The sequence below is a fragment of the Lynx canadensis genome, chromosome F1 (assembly GCF_007474595.2).
Source record: "Lynx canadensis isolate LIC74 chromosome F1, mLynCan4.pri.v2, whole genome shotgun sequence".
Classification (NCBI taxonomy): domain Eukaryota; kingdom Metazoa; phylum Chordata; class Mammalia; order Carnivora; family Felidae; genus Lynx; species Lynx canadensis.
This window is the reverse complement of record NC_044319.2, coordinates 41,314,378-41,332,893: the sequence shown is the minus strand read 5'-3', so window position 1 is coordinate 41,332,893 and position 18,516 is coordinate 41,314,378. Positions and strand designations below refer to the sequence as shown.

General features: G+C 43.6%; 2 protein-coding genes across 6 annotated transcripts in view; both read right to left on the bottom strand.

Annotated features, from left to right (window-relative positions):
• Positions 1-1,507, bottom strand: part of PPFIA4 (PTPRF interacting protein alpha 4) — a 51,228-nt gene extending 49,721 nt beyond the window's left edge. For all 3 annotated transcript variants that reach the window (XM_030302519.1, XM_030302523.1, XM_030302524.1), the window contains exon 1: positions 1,393-1,507. The gene's annotated coding sequence lies outside the window, so the exon portion shown is untranslated. The remainder of the gene's footprint in view (positions 1-1,392) is intronic.
• Positions 1,508-4,720: 3,213 nt separating this feature from the next.
• TMEM183A (transmembrane protein 183A) lies at positions 4,721-18,473 on the bottom strand. Of its 3 annotated transcripts, none has more exons than XM_030302471.1 (8): positions 18,287-18,473; positions 17,999-18,088; positions 16,976-17,143; positions 11,969-12,128; positions 10,941-11,121; positions 8,407-8,487; positions 6,667-6,822; positions 4,721-5,424 (listed from the first exon to the last, which is right to left on the bottom strand). In XM_030302471.1, exons 1-8 carry the CDS (start codon positions 18,393-18,395, stop codon positions 5,239-5,241), a joined length of 1,131 nt encoding a protein of 376 aa, XP_030158331.1. In that variant the 5' UTR covers positions 18,396-18,473; the 3' UTR covers positions 4,721-5,238. The 3 variants fall into 3 exon arrangements, with proteins under 3 accessions (XP_030158331.1, XP_030158332.1, XP_030158333.1); XM_030302472.1 differs by having other exon boundaries at positions 11,969-12,125; XM_030302473.1 differs by lacking the exon at positions 16,976-17,143 and having other exon boundaries at positions 18,287-18,472.
• Positions 18,474-18,516: the final 43 nt, after the last annotated feature.

Here is an 18,516-nt window from a genome sequence, read left to right as displayed (position 1 = left end):
CCTCCTCGGGCCTCAGGACAAAGTCCTAGAAAATAGCCAAGAAAAATCGTTCAAACTGTCCCTTTTGCTAAGGCAGGTTCTCTTGGGACTACCTGTCCAGTTAATAGTGGTAGTGGGTGGATGGGTTGGAATCCAGTTCAGACAGCTGTTTGAAAGCATGTAGACAGGGCTCTGCTTTTTCCTAATCCAACAGCAGTGCAACAAAATGGGAGCGGGGGAGTTGTTAACAGAGTGTGTACCTTTCAGCTGCTCCATTGCTGGAAATTGCCTTCAAAAGACCCAGCACATAGCATCGTGCTTGGCACACAGTAGGTACCAAATAAATGTTTGCTGGGTGTTGAACAAAAGTACTAGGTATCAGTTCCAACAGCTCTGGAAAGACAGGGAAGTCCCTGAAACCTGGCTACTGGAGAGGCCTGTTCAGCTCCCACCAGGAGGGGATCTCCATGCTAACTAAGCAAAGCCTCCTCCTTAACCACTCGCTCACCACATAGAACAACAGAATAGCAGCCCCAACAAACATATCCCTCTAAATGGATACTGCCAGCAGACCTCTCCTCAGAGGTGACATCAGCTCCTAGTGGCACCTTGTCCTGGATCCCTCCTCCTTCTCAAAGAAAACCACCCACACCACATTTCCAAGTCCTCCAACCTGACCTCTCTCTTCTCACCCACCATCAAAACCTGCAGGATCTATACTGGAAAACACTCCTACTGCGTGGTTCAAAGTCAACTCCCCACTCCCATCCTCCCAGTTCAGGAATCTATTCCAGCCCTCTTTTCCGGTTGCGCCCACTCTCACCCCCACCCCCACCAGACCTCGGGTTGGCCGCTCCTTCCATCCCAGCCCCGGCACTGCGGAGATGGGGGCATTTCTGGCACAGCCTGAGACTGGCAGTTCAAGGAACGGAGAGCTAGCGATATTAAGAAGGGGTGTTAGGAGCAACGCGGGAAGGATTAAGACCCCCGGCAAGCTCGAAGACCTCAGTACCTCCTGTGCCCAAAGCAGCGGAGCCGGCCCAAGAGCTAAGAGGTGCTTTTTCTCTGACTCTCCTGGATGGGAAATGGGGGCGCAGTCCATCTAGCTCCCACCGGGAGACTTGCCAACTCAGCCCCCCTCCTCCGAGGATGGTGGAGATGAGGGAGAACTCCACGCCCTCCCGCAAACCGGGCATCGCCCCCCATTCTCACCCCCAAGGGCACAGGGCACTGCAAAAGCCGGCGAGGGGCGGCGGAGAGAGCACTATCTATGCCAGCCGGAGACGACACATCCGGAGTAAAACGGGGCTGTTTTCCAAGGCGCGCTAGACAGAGACCCCTCCCCAAACTGGAGGGGAGCTGGAGGTGGGAAGAAGAGGCATCCTTTTCCCAGCCCGGGTTCTGGGCGCTCACCTGCCTGCAGTCGTCGAGAGCCAGGCAGCTCAGCTCCGAGGCGGAAGGGAGCCGCCCCCGACTCGGGGGAGCCAGACACGTCCTAGGGAGCGGAGCGAGCGCGGAGGTAGCTGCAGCCTCCGCCAGCGCCTAAGCGCCTCGCCTCTAGGCCCCGCCCCACCCTCCCCTAAAGGCCCCTGGCCCCACCCCGAAAGGCGGGGCCTGGCCTGCTCCCCCGAGGCCACGCCCCTGCCCCAGCACGTGACGAGAGCCGCTATGCTACTGCGCGCCATCTTGGCTTGGCCTGGAGAGCCCTTCTGAGGACGTGGGAGAATCAGGGTTTTACCCAACACCACTGAAGTGTCAGGGTCCAGCAGTCCCCTGCCTCCTTCCCAGGAGCACACGTCCTGCCCCTCCATTTGTACTCTGCCCTTATTCCTAATCCAACCACCAGCTCCCTAAATTGGCCTGTCCTGGCCTTTGAATGGTTGCCAATGGTTTGTCACCTTTCACACCTGCTCTCATACCACTTTATTACTTTTCTTTTGGTTGCATCTATTTCCTAAGTGGGGAACCTTGAAATCCGAATACATTTCCGAATACAGTTGCGATACTTCAATGAACTGTATCGCTAGCCTGAATTCAGGCACCCGTCCGTGCTAACACTGTTACTAGAATATGAAATGTCTGTTACATACACATAGTATGAAGACAGTCTCCATGCCAGATTCCTGACTGACAAGTTTTACTTAAATCTCTCCATTTTCCTGAATTGCTCCATACCCTGTCCCGTGTGGCTATTAATTGCATCTTTCCCATCTGGTTTGTGAAGTCTCATCACAGTGCCTACTCAATTCTTTAGGATACCCAGTGCGCACCGCTACAAGTGTGAAGAATTTTTATATACATGCAATGTGTACATATTTATAGATTTACACACAACATGTTCCGGATCTTCTGCAACTAATGCTGTATGTAGTTGAAATCAGAACGACACATAATACCGTTCTTTTTTTTTTTTCTTTCTCCCAGTATATTCACCAAGTGGCTTAGTTTCCTTAGATCTTCGGTGGAAGACAGGAAAATCTGAGTAATTCTGATTACGGGGGTGAGAAACACAGCTAAATTTGTGTAATTTTGTTTGTCTGACCCTGAGAGCAAAATCAAGAGATACACTTTTAAGAAGTGAAAATTACAAAGCAGTCTTTACAAAAGTAGTCCAGAAAGTTCCAGCTCTTCTCCAGGTGGCTTGGGGTTCTTCGAAAGGAAATCCCTGGGACACTTCACACATCCTTTCACTAAAACATGAATCATCCTACAAAAGGCAACTTGGCCAATGCAGAAGGAAGGCTGAAACCATAACCAAGTGTTTGTCAATACCATGCTAAGAAAACAGCTGAGGAGGTATCTAATATTGTATCAATCATCACCACAAAGTTTAATACCAAAACTTAGAAGTTGAGTCAGAAGACAATTATTAAGCCAAATTAGTTTCACTCCCCTTTTAAAGGTACCTCCTAAATGGGGTATACACGATCCATCAGAATAATTCCCTGCTGCTTCATGGCATCATTAGTCCAGGGAACCAGAGCTCTGTGCTTCTTCCCTTCTGCCTCAAAAAAGCAACTTTTGATTGTAGACCTTTGTAAGGTGTTATTGTCCTTGGAGGGGGGCGGGGGTTGTTTATTTTTATCATTCACATACTCAAATTCTGATTTTCACTGACCCAGGCTCACTTTCCATGTGAACAGCTTTTAGTACCACCCTCGGTGTGGGGTAAGGTTTAGCTATTAGCAGCAGTCTTAAACAGATGCTTCCTAAGAATATTCTTTAAATAGCAGGGGTTAGGGAGGATAGTTAAGGAAAAAAACCACACGCTAATTTAACAGTTTGGTTTGTGGGGGCGCCTGGGTGGCGCAGTCGGTTAAGCGTCCGACTTCAGCCAGGTCACGATCTCGCGGTCCGGGAGTTCGAGCCCCGCGTCAGGCTCTGGGCTGATGGCTCGGAGCCTGGAGCCTGTTTCCGATTCTGGGTCTCCCTCTCTCTCTGCCCCTCCCCCGTTCATGCTCTGTCTCTCTCTGTCCCAAAATAAATAATAAAAAACGTTGAAAAAAAAAATTAAAAAAAAAAACAGTTTGGTTTGTGGTAATAATTACCCCCATAAGATTTACATGGCTTGAGACTATTATCTGAATCTCATGGCACCATCCAGCTACTATCCAGCTCACACCGGCTAATTTGGGGGTCTGGAGAGGGAGGACAAGTAGCAAGGTTATCTTGTTAGGAAAGACAAAATAAAACCAAAAATCCCACCCACGAACCTCTTCTCAGAGTACACCAGCTACAGCAAGTCCTCTAACAGGACATTAGCATTTCTGCAGGGATGTAAGGCCAGGCTCCTGTAGGCACACAGAATGATAGGCAGCATAGGGCAGGCCAGGGCAGAGGCAGATCACGAAGTGCTTATAGTTCAGGAGGCTGGTTTCAACACAGAATGCATTTTTTTTTTTTAATGACCTTCAGCATAATAAATGCCTAACAATTCAATGAAAATATCATTATTCTTCTGCCTTTCTTGGTCTGTTTTGCAATTTACTTAGAAACACATATTCCAGGGGTGCCTGGGTGGCTCAGTCGGTTGAGCGTCCGACTTTGGCTCAGGTCACGATCTCACAGTCCGTGAGTTCGAGCCCCGTGTCAGGCTCTGTGCTGACAGCTCAGAGCCTGGAGCCTGCTTCGGATTCTGTGTCTCCCTCTCTCTCTACCCCTTCCCCGCTCATGCTCTGTCTCTCTCTGTCTCTCAAAAATGAATAAACATTAAAAAAATAAAATAAAATAAAATAAAATAAAATAAAATAAAATAAAATAAAATAAAATAAAACAAAACAAAACAAAACACATATTCCAAAGACTCTTTCATATATACCTTTTAGGCTGATTATGGATAAGGTATACCACAATCAAATTTTAACTTACCCTCTTACTTTCTTATCTATGTACAATCTGCCTCCTCCCTTTTGCCACCATCTACCAGAGGGAATAAAACGGAACTTTTTAACTGTGGGACAGCAAAAAGACCTGGGTCAGAATCCTCCGCCATTTATTGGCTGCATGGCCTTGGGTAAGTCACGGATTCAGTTTTCTCAACCACAGAATGGGACCAGTATCACCTACCTTGCAGGATCATGAGAATTAGTGTTATCATGTAAAGTTCCTAGTATAGTACCAAGGGCACAAAGTCATCATCACCACCACTATCAAGCCTCGTGCAAAAATCCAAATTGGCAAAAAAATATTTATGCAAATATCCAAAAGTGATTTTTAAAGAAAGATACACAAGTCAATCTTCTAAGATTCTGAAAACCCTGTCACCTGCTTTATTTCTGGAGGAGGGTAAAGGGAGAAGAGAAAATATTCACTTGAATTTGAGGGGGAGCTTAATGGGAAGCAATAGTAGCAACAATTTTAGGCCTCTAAGGCTCCTCTCTGATCACAAGGGAAGGCTGAAACTTCCTTGTTTGGAGATTCAAGAGTTTAATTTTTCCCTAGAGCAAGATCATCCATTTTTGCTGGGATAAAAGAATAAGGAACAACAAACTCAATAGCACCAAATGGGGTTTAACACAGAAAATGGGGCCAGGTTTCTCCTTTCAAATGCACATTTTTTACATTAAAATATGTTTATAAATCATAGTTGTTTTTCCTCTCGATTCAATCCTTCTCCTTCCCCTACCAGGAGCCCGGGGAACTGGAAGAGCACGTGCGTTACTGACCAGATATACAATCCGGACGCCCCTTCCAAACCGGAATCTGATTACTAATGGACTGGCCCAGCTCAGGGCTGCCCTCAGCGACGAGAAGCAGTAACTATGCTCTCAGGGAGAATGGGTACTGAGGATGCCACCAGTCAAAGAGTCGAACGCTGTGCACTGGGTCCAGGATGATTTGCACGCCCTGTTCGCTGCGCAGTTTCCGGCCGCCACGGACAGGAGAGTCCTGGAACACCAGTCTCACGCGATGATGCCGCATGTCCGTGCTCACATTGATAGTAAACTAGCAGAGAAAAAGCAAATTCAGTCCCCAAATCCAACAACCTTGTTTTCCTACGGCTTACTCTGAAATAAGACAGTCTAGACAAAATTTACACTGGCTGGGCCACAAAATGAAATTTCTTCATATTTAAACTCTGCTAAAGAAAGCTTCTCAAATAGCTGAGTAAATCAGGATACACACACACAGACTACCACTGAAGTCAATTTTTAAAAACTGGGTGGGAGCTATACGAAATGACTTGAAGGCATCCTGATGAGATATTTTGAGCAAGTCAAACAAGATGCATGAAACATACATCTGATCACATGTTTGGTAAAATAAACCACACAATCTCTAAATATGTTTATGTATATGTTGGTCTGTACAGAACTGTAGGAGCATGAAGTACAGGGAATCTGAATATATAACTAGGTCATTAATGTGACTTAACCTTGAGGGAGGGGAGAGCTGCCTAACAACCAACACAGCATGTATGATATAATCTCAATTATACAAAATTATTTAAGAGAGTGGACGTATGCATGTACATAATAATGGACACAATAAAGAACAACTCCCAAAAAGTTAATAGTTATAGGACAGTCAACGTCTAGGTCACCTTTCCTTTCTCGATGTATTTATGTATTATTTAAGTTCTTTCCATGAAGTATACATTATTTATTTTACCATTAAAAAAAGAATAAAACTATTTTCAGTGTGGAGGTTGGAACCCCACGCAGCTCTGAACATAAGCCTAAAGGACAGCGAAGATAAATCGCATGAACTCTCAAGTTCCCAATCCAGTCAAAATTTTTAAAAACTTGGAAAATAGGCCAGAGACATATTTGTTGTTTACTAATCTAATTCTTGGCTAAGGCTTGAATAGTCACCATCACACAGGGGACCGAGTGGTCACCCTACATTTTAGTATTCCATTTATGACACCACAAGCATGCCTCAAGGTCCTGACATACAGTGCTCATATATAAGCCTCCATATTATCCCTGAAAGGATGATGTTTCTCCAATATTAGCGATAACTATACAAAGATGCAAAAAAAAATGAGATAAGACATTCTCAGATATGATTAACTCCTCCATAAATCTGTTCCTAATATATAAATCTGCTTTCAGAATTTTTTTTTAAAAAAAATTATTCTTCAAAGATTTCTTCCTTGATGATTAAATTTATAAATTTCTGTCCAGCCCTCCATATAGTGAGAGTATGTAAAAGAGCTAAGAATGACACGCTGTCCCCACTTACCAGGGTAAATATCATTCCCATGACAATTGGAATAAAGATGAAGTTGAGGGTAGTGACCTGTAGTAGGCAGCAGTCCTGGTCTGGGTTGGTATGAACATCTTCGTACTGAATGGGAGGCTGCAACCCTCCCATACACTTGCTCTTTAATCTAGGGGACTGAAGAGAACTGAGAATTACTCTCATAGCTTAGAGGAAATGTTCATGGCTCTAAGACTCCACCCGTGAAAGTCCTATGGCTCAACAAAAGGATGAGATCCCTCTTCTGTCACCTCCTCTCTTTATAGACATATTGGTTTCTATACAGATCAAGGAAAACCTGCCTTTTGAAAGAAGAGGAAACACATTAGGATAAGCAATGTGGCAATGGGTATATGCTTCATTTAGGCAGGATTTCCGGCCTTCTGGCAAGAAATGGAAACTTATAGCTCTATCAGAAGCTCTCCAATGTTTGAAAGATTGCAAATTCCTTGTGACTTGCTGGACTCCAAAGAACGTCTGCTGCACAAATGGGACAGAAGCAGAAGTAGCCGTCTAATTCCAGTCACCATAAATAAAAGAGTTGTGAGTCTCAGAACTAAAGGAAATCTCAGCATTCACCTTTCTGCAGTTAATTCCGGTCTCAGCTGGAACACTGCTGAGACTGCCCTGCAGCTCCTTCCCAGAAACATCCCATGGTGGACCTTCTATCAACATCTAACGGGTATCACAGATTGAGGACCTATTATTAACATCAAATGATTAGAGCCAAAATTCTTCCTTAAAACCACATTAAAAAAAAAAAAATCAAATGGAAAAATATGATTTACTCTCATTATAAACCTATCTGTAACTCACCTACCATCAAGTGCAGGATAACTAATCGCATTTATAATGCATCTCCTCATAAGATACTAAGTAGAGGAGACAGAAGGAAGAAATGAGCCTGCTGAGGACAAGAAGTAAAGACAAGCAAAGCAGACCCTCACAGAGGCCAAGATCTCAGGTATAGTCCAAGCAAAAGGCAGAGACAGAGTAGAATACTATCTCCTCTTATACATAGCCTCTTGGCAGCCCCTTTCCTCAGGGCCTCCCCACACGGACTCAGGTGTAAAACCATACAAATCACTGTTGTTTGCAAATACATTTGCTTTGAAAAACAAAAAGTGACAGGCAAACAACCCCAGTACATTGTTATAACAAGTTTTCCCCTTTTTCCCATGTTTAGAAAGTCTTCAACTATACAGAAAAGGTAGTAAAAGAGTGCAATAAACTCCTGTATACCCTCTATCATTAGATATTCCATTTTCTCTCCTCCCACCTCTCTCTCATGTTATGTATACACACATATACAAATCACACGCACGTTGGGGGCAGAAGGGGCAAAGCCATCTGAAAGCAGCACTGATGCACCACTTTATTCAGCATGGATGAAGACACATATAACCAGAGTGTCACCGTCATACCTAAGAAATTAACAACAATTTCCTATCATCTCATATTCACAGCATCCTCAAATTTCTTGAATTGTTCCCATGTGTCTTTTATAGCTCTTTGTTCCCCGATTCAGTGCCCACTTTGCATTACACTATTGTACCATGAGGTCTCTTTCGCATAGGGTAATTCCTCCTTCCTTTTCTTCTCATGGCATTTCTGTAAGTTTTGATGTGTACTATTTGATTTTAATAAGGCAGTTTTATGCCTAGTGAAATTTATTAGAACAGCATAGTGCCTGAAAAACAACAAGAAGATACGACTACATACCTGTTTCTTGAACTTAAAGTTGAATTCCCACATTGGTTCCTGTCTGTTCCCAACAATCTTTCTGCACCAGAAAAGTAAGCACTGTAAGAAAAAGAAAAATAAAGTAAACCAAAAATAAATAAATATAAGACAGAAAAGGAAAAAAATCAAAATAAGGTCACAAAAAATAACCAGCAAAAACCTGTTTGACAGCTCTAAAGCCAGCCACAGTCCCAATGCTGAGATTTTACTTTGGCACAGATAGAGACCCCTCCCCGCCAATTTGACACTGGTGCAACATGAAAAGACACAGTCCCAGGGTTATTCAGTAAAGAGAAGAGGGACCAATATAAGTCAACCTCAGATGCTGTTGAGGTCAACCCCCACTGTTCTCATCTTTAAAGACAGAAACATGGTCTCTAGAGACTGGGACATTCTGATTCAGCAAGCCACTCCTCTATATGAAAATATAAGGGCAGCCAGTAGCCACCAGGCAAGATGATAACAAAGCCATAAGGCAGGCAGAGATGGCCGGTCCTGTAACAGGAGCAAGCCACTCAGGACCTTCTGGGAGCAGACAGCCGATGTGAAAACTACAGAGCTGGGCTGAATTCAGTCTCAAGTAAGCCCCTCAGTGAAAGTCAGGCTACAGCTAGGGTTAACACAAGAAGTTAAGTACCTCCCAGGGGATAAGGGGTGGGTCGTCCGCCGTGCCAGCTGTCCTGCCCTTCAGACATGCCCTGTACGTCCTGCTGTTCCATCAAAAATAATGGGCTTGGCTTTAAGGGGCAGACACTTCTGCTGCCATCACAACGGCTCCAGTGTCCCATACAAGCTATGCTATTGAAAAGAGAGAGAGGGAGAATCAAATACGAAAAGCTGGAGTCCAGGAACGTGGGACAACTTCCTTTAGGCATGCTGCCAACTCCCTGAATGCCATGCGATTGTGGTTATACAAGTGGCAAGGCCATGCATGGGACACCTGCCACTGCAGGTCCCACATCCTCTTAAGAGATCTCTAACAACAAGGCACAAAAGAAGCAGCCAAGAGGCCTGGGCTTACTATCTGGAATAAGACCTTAGGTTTCACCACCTTGGCTTTTTATAATCTACTTTTCAAAAATTAATATAAGTGATAAGACTATGAAGCCAGAGGTATTTTCGATTTAGGCAGTAGCACTTGCATTGTGCACTGGAGCCGCTAGGATGTGTCAGGCATGAGGAGTTCGCCCAGTGCTGCTCTACTCCCAGCAAATGACTCACACCTGGCATGATGTGTAGCTTTGGGATGATCCCCACCTCCTCATACTTGGTCTGATACTATCAAATGTTTCTGGGGGAGGCAAACTGCAAGTGTGAGATGATATACCGTCCACTCATATTACTAGCGGAAGCAGCTGCTGGGTGAAATTCTACTCGCCCCGCATTCTACTCTTGCCCTAAAGCCACCAGCGAGTGTGGTATTAAATTGAGCTCAGCCCATAACCCTGATCATCTCAGTTTGCAATCCTGGAAGGAACCTCGATAATCCTGAAACCAACAGTACCCTTTCAACCAACATGTAGCAGGTAGAATAGTATCACACTGGAGCTAAACTAGGCGAGAAGAATCAGAACACCCAAAGCGCAGAAACAGAATAGAAGAGAACGGAAAGTGCTATAGAACACCAGAGCTGGGGTAGGAACAGAGTAATAAAATTTACCCACAACTCATAAGAGACAGAATGTAGACAACGGTATTAGTTGAAGGAGAAACAGGCTGAGGCATCAACTTGCCTAAGTGATCGTGTCTGTTGTACTGGTCTAGCTCGGCAAAAGTGGGTTCGCTGGGTATTTCAATATGGCGAAAAGGAGAGAAAGGACCAAAGGCTAATAGACCTATTTACAAATCAGAAGAATGCCAGATACTTGAATACAATGTATGAATAAAAACTACTGGGGAAATCCCAAGATATAAGAAATAGCCTAGGACACAGCAAGAATTTGAGAGAGCTAAAATCTACGAGCGCGAGTACCTTATACTCTCTGAAATGACCTAGCCCAGAGCTTGGCAACAGTGGGCACTTAGCATATGCTAAAGTCTGTACCAAAACCTTTTAACGAGGTCAACAAGAAACAAGAAGCCTAGACATCAAGGTCACATTCAGAAAAGAAAATTACTAAGGTGTTCGTGTTATATCTTTGCATCGTGATTTAAAGCACCTTGTAAGAATTACAGTTTACATCTACCGTTTGAGTTGTGCTCTTCCTAACCCAAACCATCAAAACCATCTAAAGTGATCCAATGTACAATGCATGAGAATAAAGTAAAGAGAATAAAGAATATGCTAGAAGCACAAGAAAGCTTTTAGGTAAAGGTAAGAAAAGCCAGCCCAGCAGAGCAGGAATGTCTTAGAGAAGTGAAACCCTTGAGTCCTGAAAGCTTCCATTAGTCCCCTAGCAGCCTGGAACCTATAGCCCTAGCCCTCCCCATCAAGAAAGCTGGAGATAAGCCACATTAATAGGCCCACCATACAAGAGTCCACTAGTTAGGCGCCGACAATAATTCTCACTTACTTTGGAATTCTTTAATGTGCTGGGAGTGCTTTCTGGAATGGCTGGATTCTTGGAGATTCGAGCAGCAAATGGCTCATACATATGGTACAGAGATCGGATCACACATGCCCGGAGACAGCGCAGCTTCTCCATGGACTCTGGTCGCAGGCGCAAAGGCAGAGAGGCATCCAGCGTGTAGTGCCTGAAACATGACACATTACTCCTACCAATATGTGACCTATCTCTCCTGCTCTGGGTCCCCTAGGATTCCTACTCTCCATATGAACCTAACTGTATGATTCTACTGGCCAGTAGTTAGCTTGTCCCCAGTGTTCTCCCATGCACACACGTGTACACACACCACCACCACCACCACCACCACTTCTTCATTTCTTAGCTATTTTTACTTCTTTGCTATGCAAAAACCAATTCACATATATCTTGTAATCCCGCAGTCCACTCATGTGTTTCATGTCTCAACAAGTTCTCTACATACTTCCACCTCAACATCTCTCCCCATAACATCCTTACTGAGAGTTTATAATCTTCGTTACATTTCTGCATCTGGTAGCAAAAGCTAGCCGTCTTACTAATTATATCATTCACTTGCTCCTCACTCTCACCTCTGCAACTATACACCGGGCAACATGAGTACAAAAACTCTACGATACTTCATGATAATTAGCAAACTAAGAAACAATGAACCCAGTTAGAAAGGTAAGCAGATAGACATCTGTAGCTTTTGAAAATTCTAGTTAAAATAAACTTATGAAGAAAAGTCAAAGACCACTCTTTGTGAGACCTGAAGCAAGACTTTTTGTCGAAAGTGGATACTGGATGGGGGAGGGGGCAACCATAGGGAAGACAATTACCTGGATGAATTAATAATACCAATTTTAAATTAAAGAGGGGCTCAAGGAGTCCAAAGCTAGGCTCACGCCCGGCATGGAGCAGAGAAAGTGAAAACAGTCACCAGCCAGTAGCTCCAAATCACAATCAGCAATGAAATCAGCTACAAAGACAACAGAGTGAGCTCTCTGTGGTCGCACCTTCGGTACAACCTGGTCCAAAAGGCAGCAGTGCAAGTGACAGTCCAGGCATTCTTACAAATCAGGGAAAAATTCACAATGTCCTCAGGACGGATATAGGAGGCCAGCAATAGCCAAATATCCATGGGATACTCTTCTCCTCCAGCCCCGTCCAGGTCTTCTGAAACAGAAAAGAGAATATAACCTTTGACCTTCTATTACACACATACCTTAAGATCCCCAATCATTTCAATTCTCCCAGGGCTTGCACTGTTAAAAAAACAGTTTTAAACAGGTCCAAGAAAGCCTGTCAGGCTCATCATTTCCTGCTTATTCTAGCTGCTAGAAACTTTTGCTTCCTGTTGCCCAAGTGACTAGGTCATATTCTTAAAAGGCTTTTATTTAACAACTATTCAAACACTATTTTGAAGTTTGCCAAAGTACTTCTGCATACATTATACCATTCCACTCCAATAATTCTTCAACAGAAATAAGGAAAATATTACTGTGCCCATTTAATTAGTAATAAGACACAACCTTGGCACTAGGTTAAGGTAAACAGAACCCAGGTTTTACTCCAAATTCTAGCTTTGCACCACGAACTCTGCCTCTGGGTGGCTCAGTCGGTTTAGAATCAGATTCTTGATCTCAGGGGTGCCTGAGTGGCTCAGTCGGTTGAGCATCCAACTTCGGCTCAGGTCATGATCTCACAGTTCCCAAGTTCAAGTCCCGCATCAGGCTCTGTGCTGACAGCCTAGAGCTTGTTTCGGATTCTGTCTCCCTCTCTCTCTGCCCCTCTCCTGCTCATGTCCTCTCTCTCATTCTCTCTCTCGTTCTCTCTCTCTCTCTCAAAAATAAACTTTAAAAAAATGTTATTAAAAAAAAAAAGATTCTTGATCTCAGCTCGGGTCTTGATATCAGGGTAATGAGTTCAGGCCTCATGTTGGGCTCCACACTAGGCATGAAGCCTACTTAAAAAAACAAAACAAAATATTCTGCCCTTGATTTCCCTCACAGTCCCCATCCACTAAACATTTTCTTCAATTCAGTCATTCTAAAAAAAAAAAAAAAAAAAAAAAAAAAAAAAAAAAACTGATTTTAAAATGGTATGATGAAGCCTCAAAGTGCAAACTAAATAAAACAGCAGGTAAGTTACAGCATATCTTCATCACTCAATAAATGCCTGTAGACATGTTTCTTTCCTTCCAGTTCCTCGTTTCATTGCCAGTTTGACCTATGATTCTGGCCAGGAGCATTCAGTATTCAAAGATGCCCTGTGACAACGTATCCCCACCTCCTCCTCCTTCAGACCTCATCAGGGTTCATTCTCTTAACTCTGAGGTCCATCAGATGTCTCAAGTTCAAACAAAAACTCACACTCTATAAAGATATCTGCACCTGGACAAACCCTAACCCTAACCTGTAATTCAGACCTAGTCACACAACTATCCAAAAAGAACTTTTCTTCCTTCTCTTTCCTGGGCAAAAGGACCCTACACTACCTCCCCAAAGCTGCCTCTACTTTTTTAGCTAACAGCTTCCTGCAGCTATATGACTCAATCAGGTTGTTGCATTAGATTCTTCGTTACACGGACCAACGCCTCCAAAACAACATCCTCTTCTCTGGTTGCAATTCTTCCTTATAATTTCTGGTAACCATTTAAGGTTAAGTGTGCCATGTTTGGGCCCCACCTTCTCCCACATTAAATCTCTCCCTAAAGAAGAATGAAAAGGACTATCAGAATTTCTCCCACTGAGTCCCATAAGGAGCTTTACAAAGCAGAGTGCTGTTTAAAAATGTTCATCTTTAGAGACAAAACTTGGTAACTACTGAAGAACTGTCAGTGTTTGAAACATCATTATTAAGAAATTTCAAGATGCAGGAAATGGAATCAGTAAAAGAAAGCCTCTTGGAGATAAGCCATGAAGGACATAAAGAACTTTGATAGATATAGCTTAAGAGAAAAGTATTCCAAGTGAAATAAACAGTAAACATAAAGCCCAGAGACCTAGAAAAACAAAACACATGTGACAGCAATAAAGAGCCAAGCCTAACAAGATTCTGATACTATTAAGAAATTACTATTCACCTTTTTAGACAGGATTAATTTTGTTGTTGTTGTTAAAGAGTATTTGTCTTTTGGAGGGAACTACCAAAATATTTACAGATAATAACAGGATACCCGGAAATTGTTTCAGAATAATCCAGTGTGTGTGTTGAGGTGGGGGAGTAGTGCTTGAAACAAAAATGGCCATAAGTTGATAAGTGTTAATGCTGGGTAACAGCTATATGGGACTCATTATACTATTTTCTCTTCTTCTGTATTTGTTTCATTAAAAAGAAGCTAAAAAGAGAAGGTTAAAAAAAAAAAAAAAAGACCAGTCTGACTAGAATGAAGGAACCTAATGAAAGTAAAGCAGAGCAGAGAACTAAAAGATGAATTATAGTTAAACCTGAAAGCCACAAATTATGTATCTGGTAAGTGACTTGTATCCTGAATACACAAAGAATTCTCACAACTCAGTAATAAAAAGATAACCCAACTTAAAAATGGGCAAAGGATGGGGTGCCTGGGTGGCTGTTGGTTAAGCATCCACCTTCGGTTCAGGTCATGATCTCACGGTCTGTGAGTTCGAGCCCCACATCAGGCTCTGTGATGACAGCTCAGAGCCTGGAGCCTGCTTCGGATTCTGTGTCTCCCTTTCTCTCTGCCCCACCCCCACTTGCGTTCTGTCTCTGTCTCTCAAAAATGAATAAATGTTAAAAAAAAATTTTTTTAAATGGGCAAAGGATTTGAGTAGACATTTCTCTAAAGAAGACATACAAATGGGCAATAAGCACACATGAAAAGATGCTCAACATCATTAGCCATCAGAGAAACACAAATCTAAACCATGACATACACCTGACATCCACTATGATGGCTTTAATTTATTTATTTATTTTTTTTTTAATTTTTTTTTTCAACGTTTATTTATTTTTGGGACAGAGAGAGACAGAGCATGAACGGGGGAGGGGCAGAGAGAGAGGGAGACACAGAATCGGAAACAGGCTCCAGGCTCCGAGCCATCAGCCCAGAGCCTGACGCGGGGCTCGAACTCCCGGACCGCGAGATCGTGACCTGGCTGAAGTCGGACGCTTAACCGACTGCGCCACCCAGGCGCCCCTATGATGGCTTTAATTTAAAAAGTCAGACAATAACAAGTGTTGGTGAGAATGTAGAGAAACTGGAACTCTTTACATTACTGGTGGGAATGTAAAATGGAAACTACAAAAAACACACTGGCAATTACTCAAAAAGTTAAACCAGAGTTACCATGTGATTCAGCACTTTCACTCCTACCCAACAGAAATGAAAATATACGTCCATACAAAAACTTGTACAAGAGCATTCACAGCAGCATTATTCAAAATAGCCAACAGGGGCACCTGGGTGGCTCAGTTGGTTAAGCATCCGCGACTTCAGCTCAGGTCATGATCTTGCATTCCATGGGTTCAAGCCCCGCGTCAGGCTCTGTGCTAACAGCTCAAAGCCTGGAGCCTGCCTCAGGTTCTGTGTTTCCCTCTCTCTCTACCCCTACCCTGCTCACACTGTGTGTGTCTCTCTCAAAAATAAACACTAAAAAAAAAAAAAAAAAAAAAAAAAAAAAAAAAAAACTTTTTTAATGTTTTTTAAAAAAATAGCCAAATAAACTGAAGTACTGTTATATCCTACAAAATGGATGAACTTGAAAACATGCTAAATGAAAACAGCTAGACACAAAAGACCACATTGTATGATTCCATTTATATGAAATGTCCAGAACAGGCAAATCTATAGAGACAGAAGGTAAATCAGTGGTTGGGGGTAGGCTAGGGGGACCAGGAGGATTAGGAGCAAATGAGGAATAATGCTAAGAGGTTTGGGGTGATAGAAATGTTCTCAACTCAGATCATGTTCATGGTTGCACAACTCTGTAAACATACTAAAGCCATTGAATTGTACACATTAAAGGAGCGAATTTTATGTCAGTAAAGAGATTTTAAAAGTCTGTAAGCTGTTCTCTGGAGTGTGCCCAGAAACAAAGCAAAGCAAGATAAACCTCTAAAAGTATGGTGATGATGAGTAGGGATTTCAAGCAAAAAATTAAGGAACAAAGAAACGTAAGGAATGTCAGTATTAACTTTGGCCTTCTGGAAAACAGTGGTATCACTGACAATAACTGGCATAATTGCAAAGCGGTGTCAGTCCACCAATTATTGATTGTTCCAATATATTTTAACAAATACAAATATCTGTTATCTGACTCTCAAGTACAGGTCAAAGTTCTGGCACATCTGACACCAAAAATACACATATCACTTATACATTAGCTTCCCCTAACTCTAGCTGATCACTGGAACCACTTTAGCTTTAAGAATAGCTCTTCTGGGTGCTACCCCAGGAAAGTCTGATTCATGAAGTCTAGAGCAAACCACCGCACGACAGTCTGGCACATTATATACTGTTAGTTTATTTTTCTTTGTTTCATTTGTGTGAGTTTTATTGGCACTAAAGTATAAAATCACATAATTTTCTATTTCCCACAGTATCTATTACACGTAAGCAGACATTAACAATTGCAGAGCACTTAAAAGTCCACAGTAATATCTAACCTCAGCTGAAATGAAACTGGTTATATACAATCCACATATTTAGGAAAACGTTTTGGGTCACATCTTTGCTTCCTCACCTGTTCAGAAATCCCGAAATGCAAAGGCTTTTTGTGTTCATGTCACCATATGGGTTTTTACCTACCAATGACATGTTCTCAATGAATGGCTAGTACAGTCGAATTTACAACTCCAGAAACCTACTGACTCTTACCAATCTCCTTTCCTCTCAAATGTAGACAAAAGTAGAAAGCGCTAGTATATTAAACCTGTCCCACTACTAAGATCCAAACCCTGGTTCTCCACTGGCTTCACCTCTTGTGCTACTGAGAAAGCGAACAGCTTCAAGTGATCATGACAGACAGGACTGAACCAAAAGCGAACAAGCCCTATACCTTTGTGCCTCTTGCTCTTTTTTTTTCTGGAGACGGTTCTCTCATGGATGCTCTCCTCCTGAGCATCCATCTCATCACTGCTGTCAATGATGTCACAGGGCTCACCAACCCCAGAAAGAGCTTCCACTGCAGGAACCTGGGAGGCTTCCAAGCCACAAAGAGATTTTACTAGAAGAAAATAAGGGGAGAATGAGATGGCAGAGTCCCATCCAGAAATACAAATGACACGACTTAGGCAGGATATCAGCATCCAAGAGGAAAAGAAAAAGGGGGGAGGGGAGAGCAATAGTGTGAGAGAGCCTGCTGAAGAAAGCGGAGAACCAAAAAGAAAGAAATTTTAGCATTTAAATACAAAAACACTGGAAAGCAAATGAGCAATCTGACTCCAAAGTTGCAGAGACTGACTCCTTAAAAGTGTCAACTTCAGACCTGAAGAAAAAGGGAGTGCATTATTATTCTTCCACTATAAACCCTGTAGGATAAAAAACAAAAGGTTAATGCCATTCTCGTTTGCATAAATTCTGAGAAGCAATGAGAGAAAATGAATCCAATTTAACCCTGTTCCTAAGCTAGAGTCAGTGGGTGCCATAAAAGCACAAGTCGCAGGGACCTGTGAGTTAAAGGCTTGTAAGAGAAGCATGAGAAAAGGAAAAGCACACTTCAAGGTTATCACACAAAGAAGCAAACTGCAGAATAACTGAGAGTACATATGAACCACAGGAAAAAGACGAATAACCAAGAAGGAGGCAGTGAAAATTACAGAAAAGTACACAAAGATATATATTTTTTTTTGGATGCAAAAACAGAAATAAAATATTTCTGCTACAGAAACTGCTACTGCTCTTGGCTAATCCTCCCTTTCCCCTCCTCCGAATACATAAATGACTACTCAGGACGGCAAACACGTTTACGGGAAGATGCCCAAAGGATTGCAAGAAAAACACTGAGGCAGGATCCCAGGAAAACGAAACACCTAGTTCTGTCTTCACGGCCTGAGTCTGAAAAGACTTGTCGGCAGCCTACCTTCCTGCTGAACAGCATTGGCGACGGCTTTCTTGACCCGTCCAGACCTCACGACCGCCGGATCCGAGTTGGCATAATCCGCCACGGTCACTGAAATACAGCATCAACCCTCAAAGGAGGAGGCCTTCTCTCGTCAGCGTCCTCCCCGCCTAGACCTCCTGCTCACTGCAGGTCCCCGGCCCCAGCCGCTCTCCCATTACAGGCAAGCGAGCGCTCGCCCCGGCGCCGTCCAGCCCCCCTCCCTGCCGCCAGCAATGAGCCTTTCAACGCCCCCACCCCCTCGCCCACCTCGTCCAGAGCAGGCGTCGTGGGCCCGGAACTTGAGGCGCTTCCCTCTCTTGGGCATGGCGACCGTATCGGGGCGAGGCCGGCCTAGCGGGCCGGGACCCCGGGCCATGCCTCGGGCCGGAGAGCCGGCTCCGGGAGCCGCGAGCCAGCTCCGCCCGGCTCAGCGGCCATCCCGCACCGGAGTCCGCCGCTCTCGCGAGGACTTAGGCCAGGGCTCCGCGTCGCGTTGG

What these genes read in the sequence shown, in the direction of transcription:
- TMEM183A (XM_030302471.1), bottom strand. Translation starts at nt 18,395, where the DNA reads ATGGCCCGGGGTCCCGGCCCGCTAGGCCGGCCTCGCCCCGATACGGTC. An exon ending in AAAGAGCAAGAGGCACAAAG is followed by an intron (nt 12,129 to 16,975) that starts GTATAGGGCTTG and finishes TTTCTGTTTCAG; the next exon opens with AAGACCTGGACGGGGCTGGA. An exon ending in TGGGAATGATATTTACCCTG is followed by an intron (nt 5,425 to 6,666) that starts GTAAGTGGGGAC and finishes TTTCTCTGCTAG; the next exon opens with TTTACTATCAATGTGAGCAC.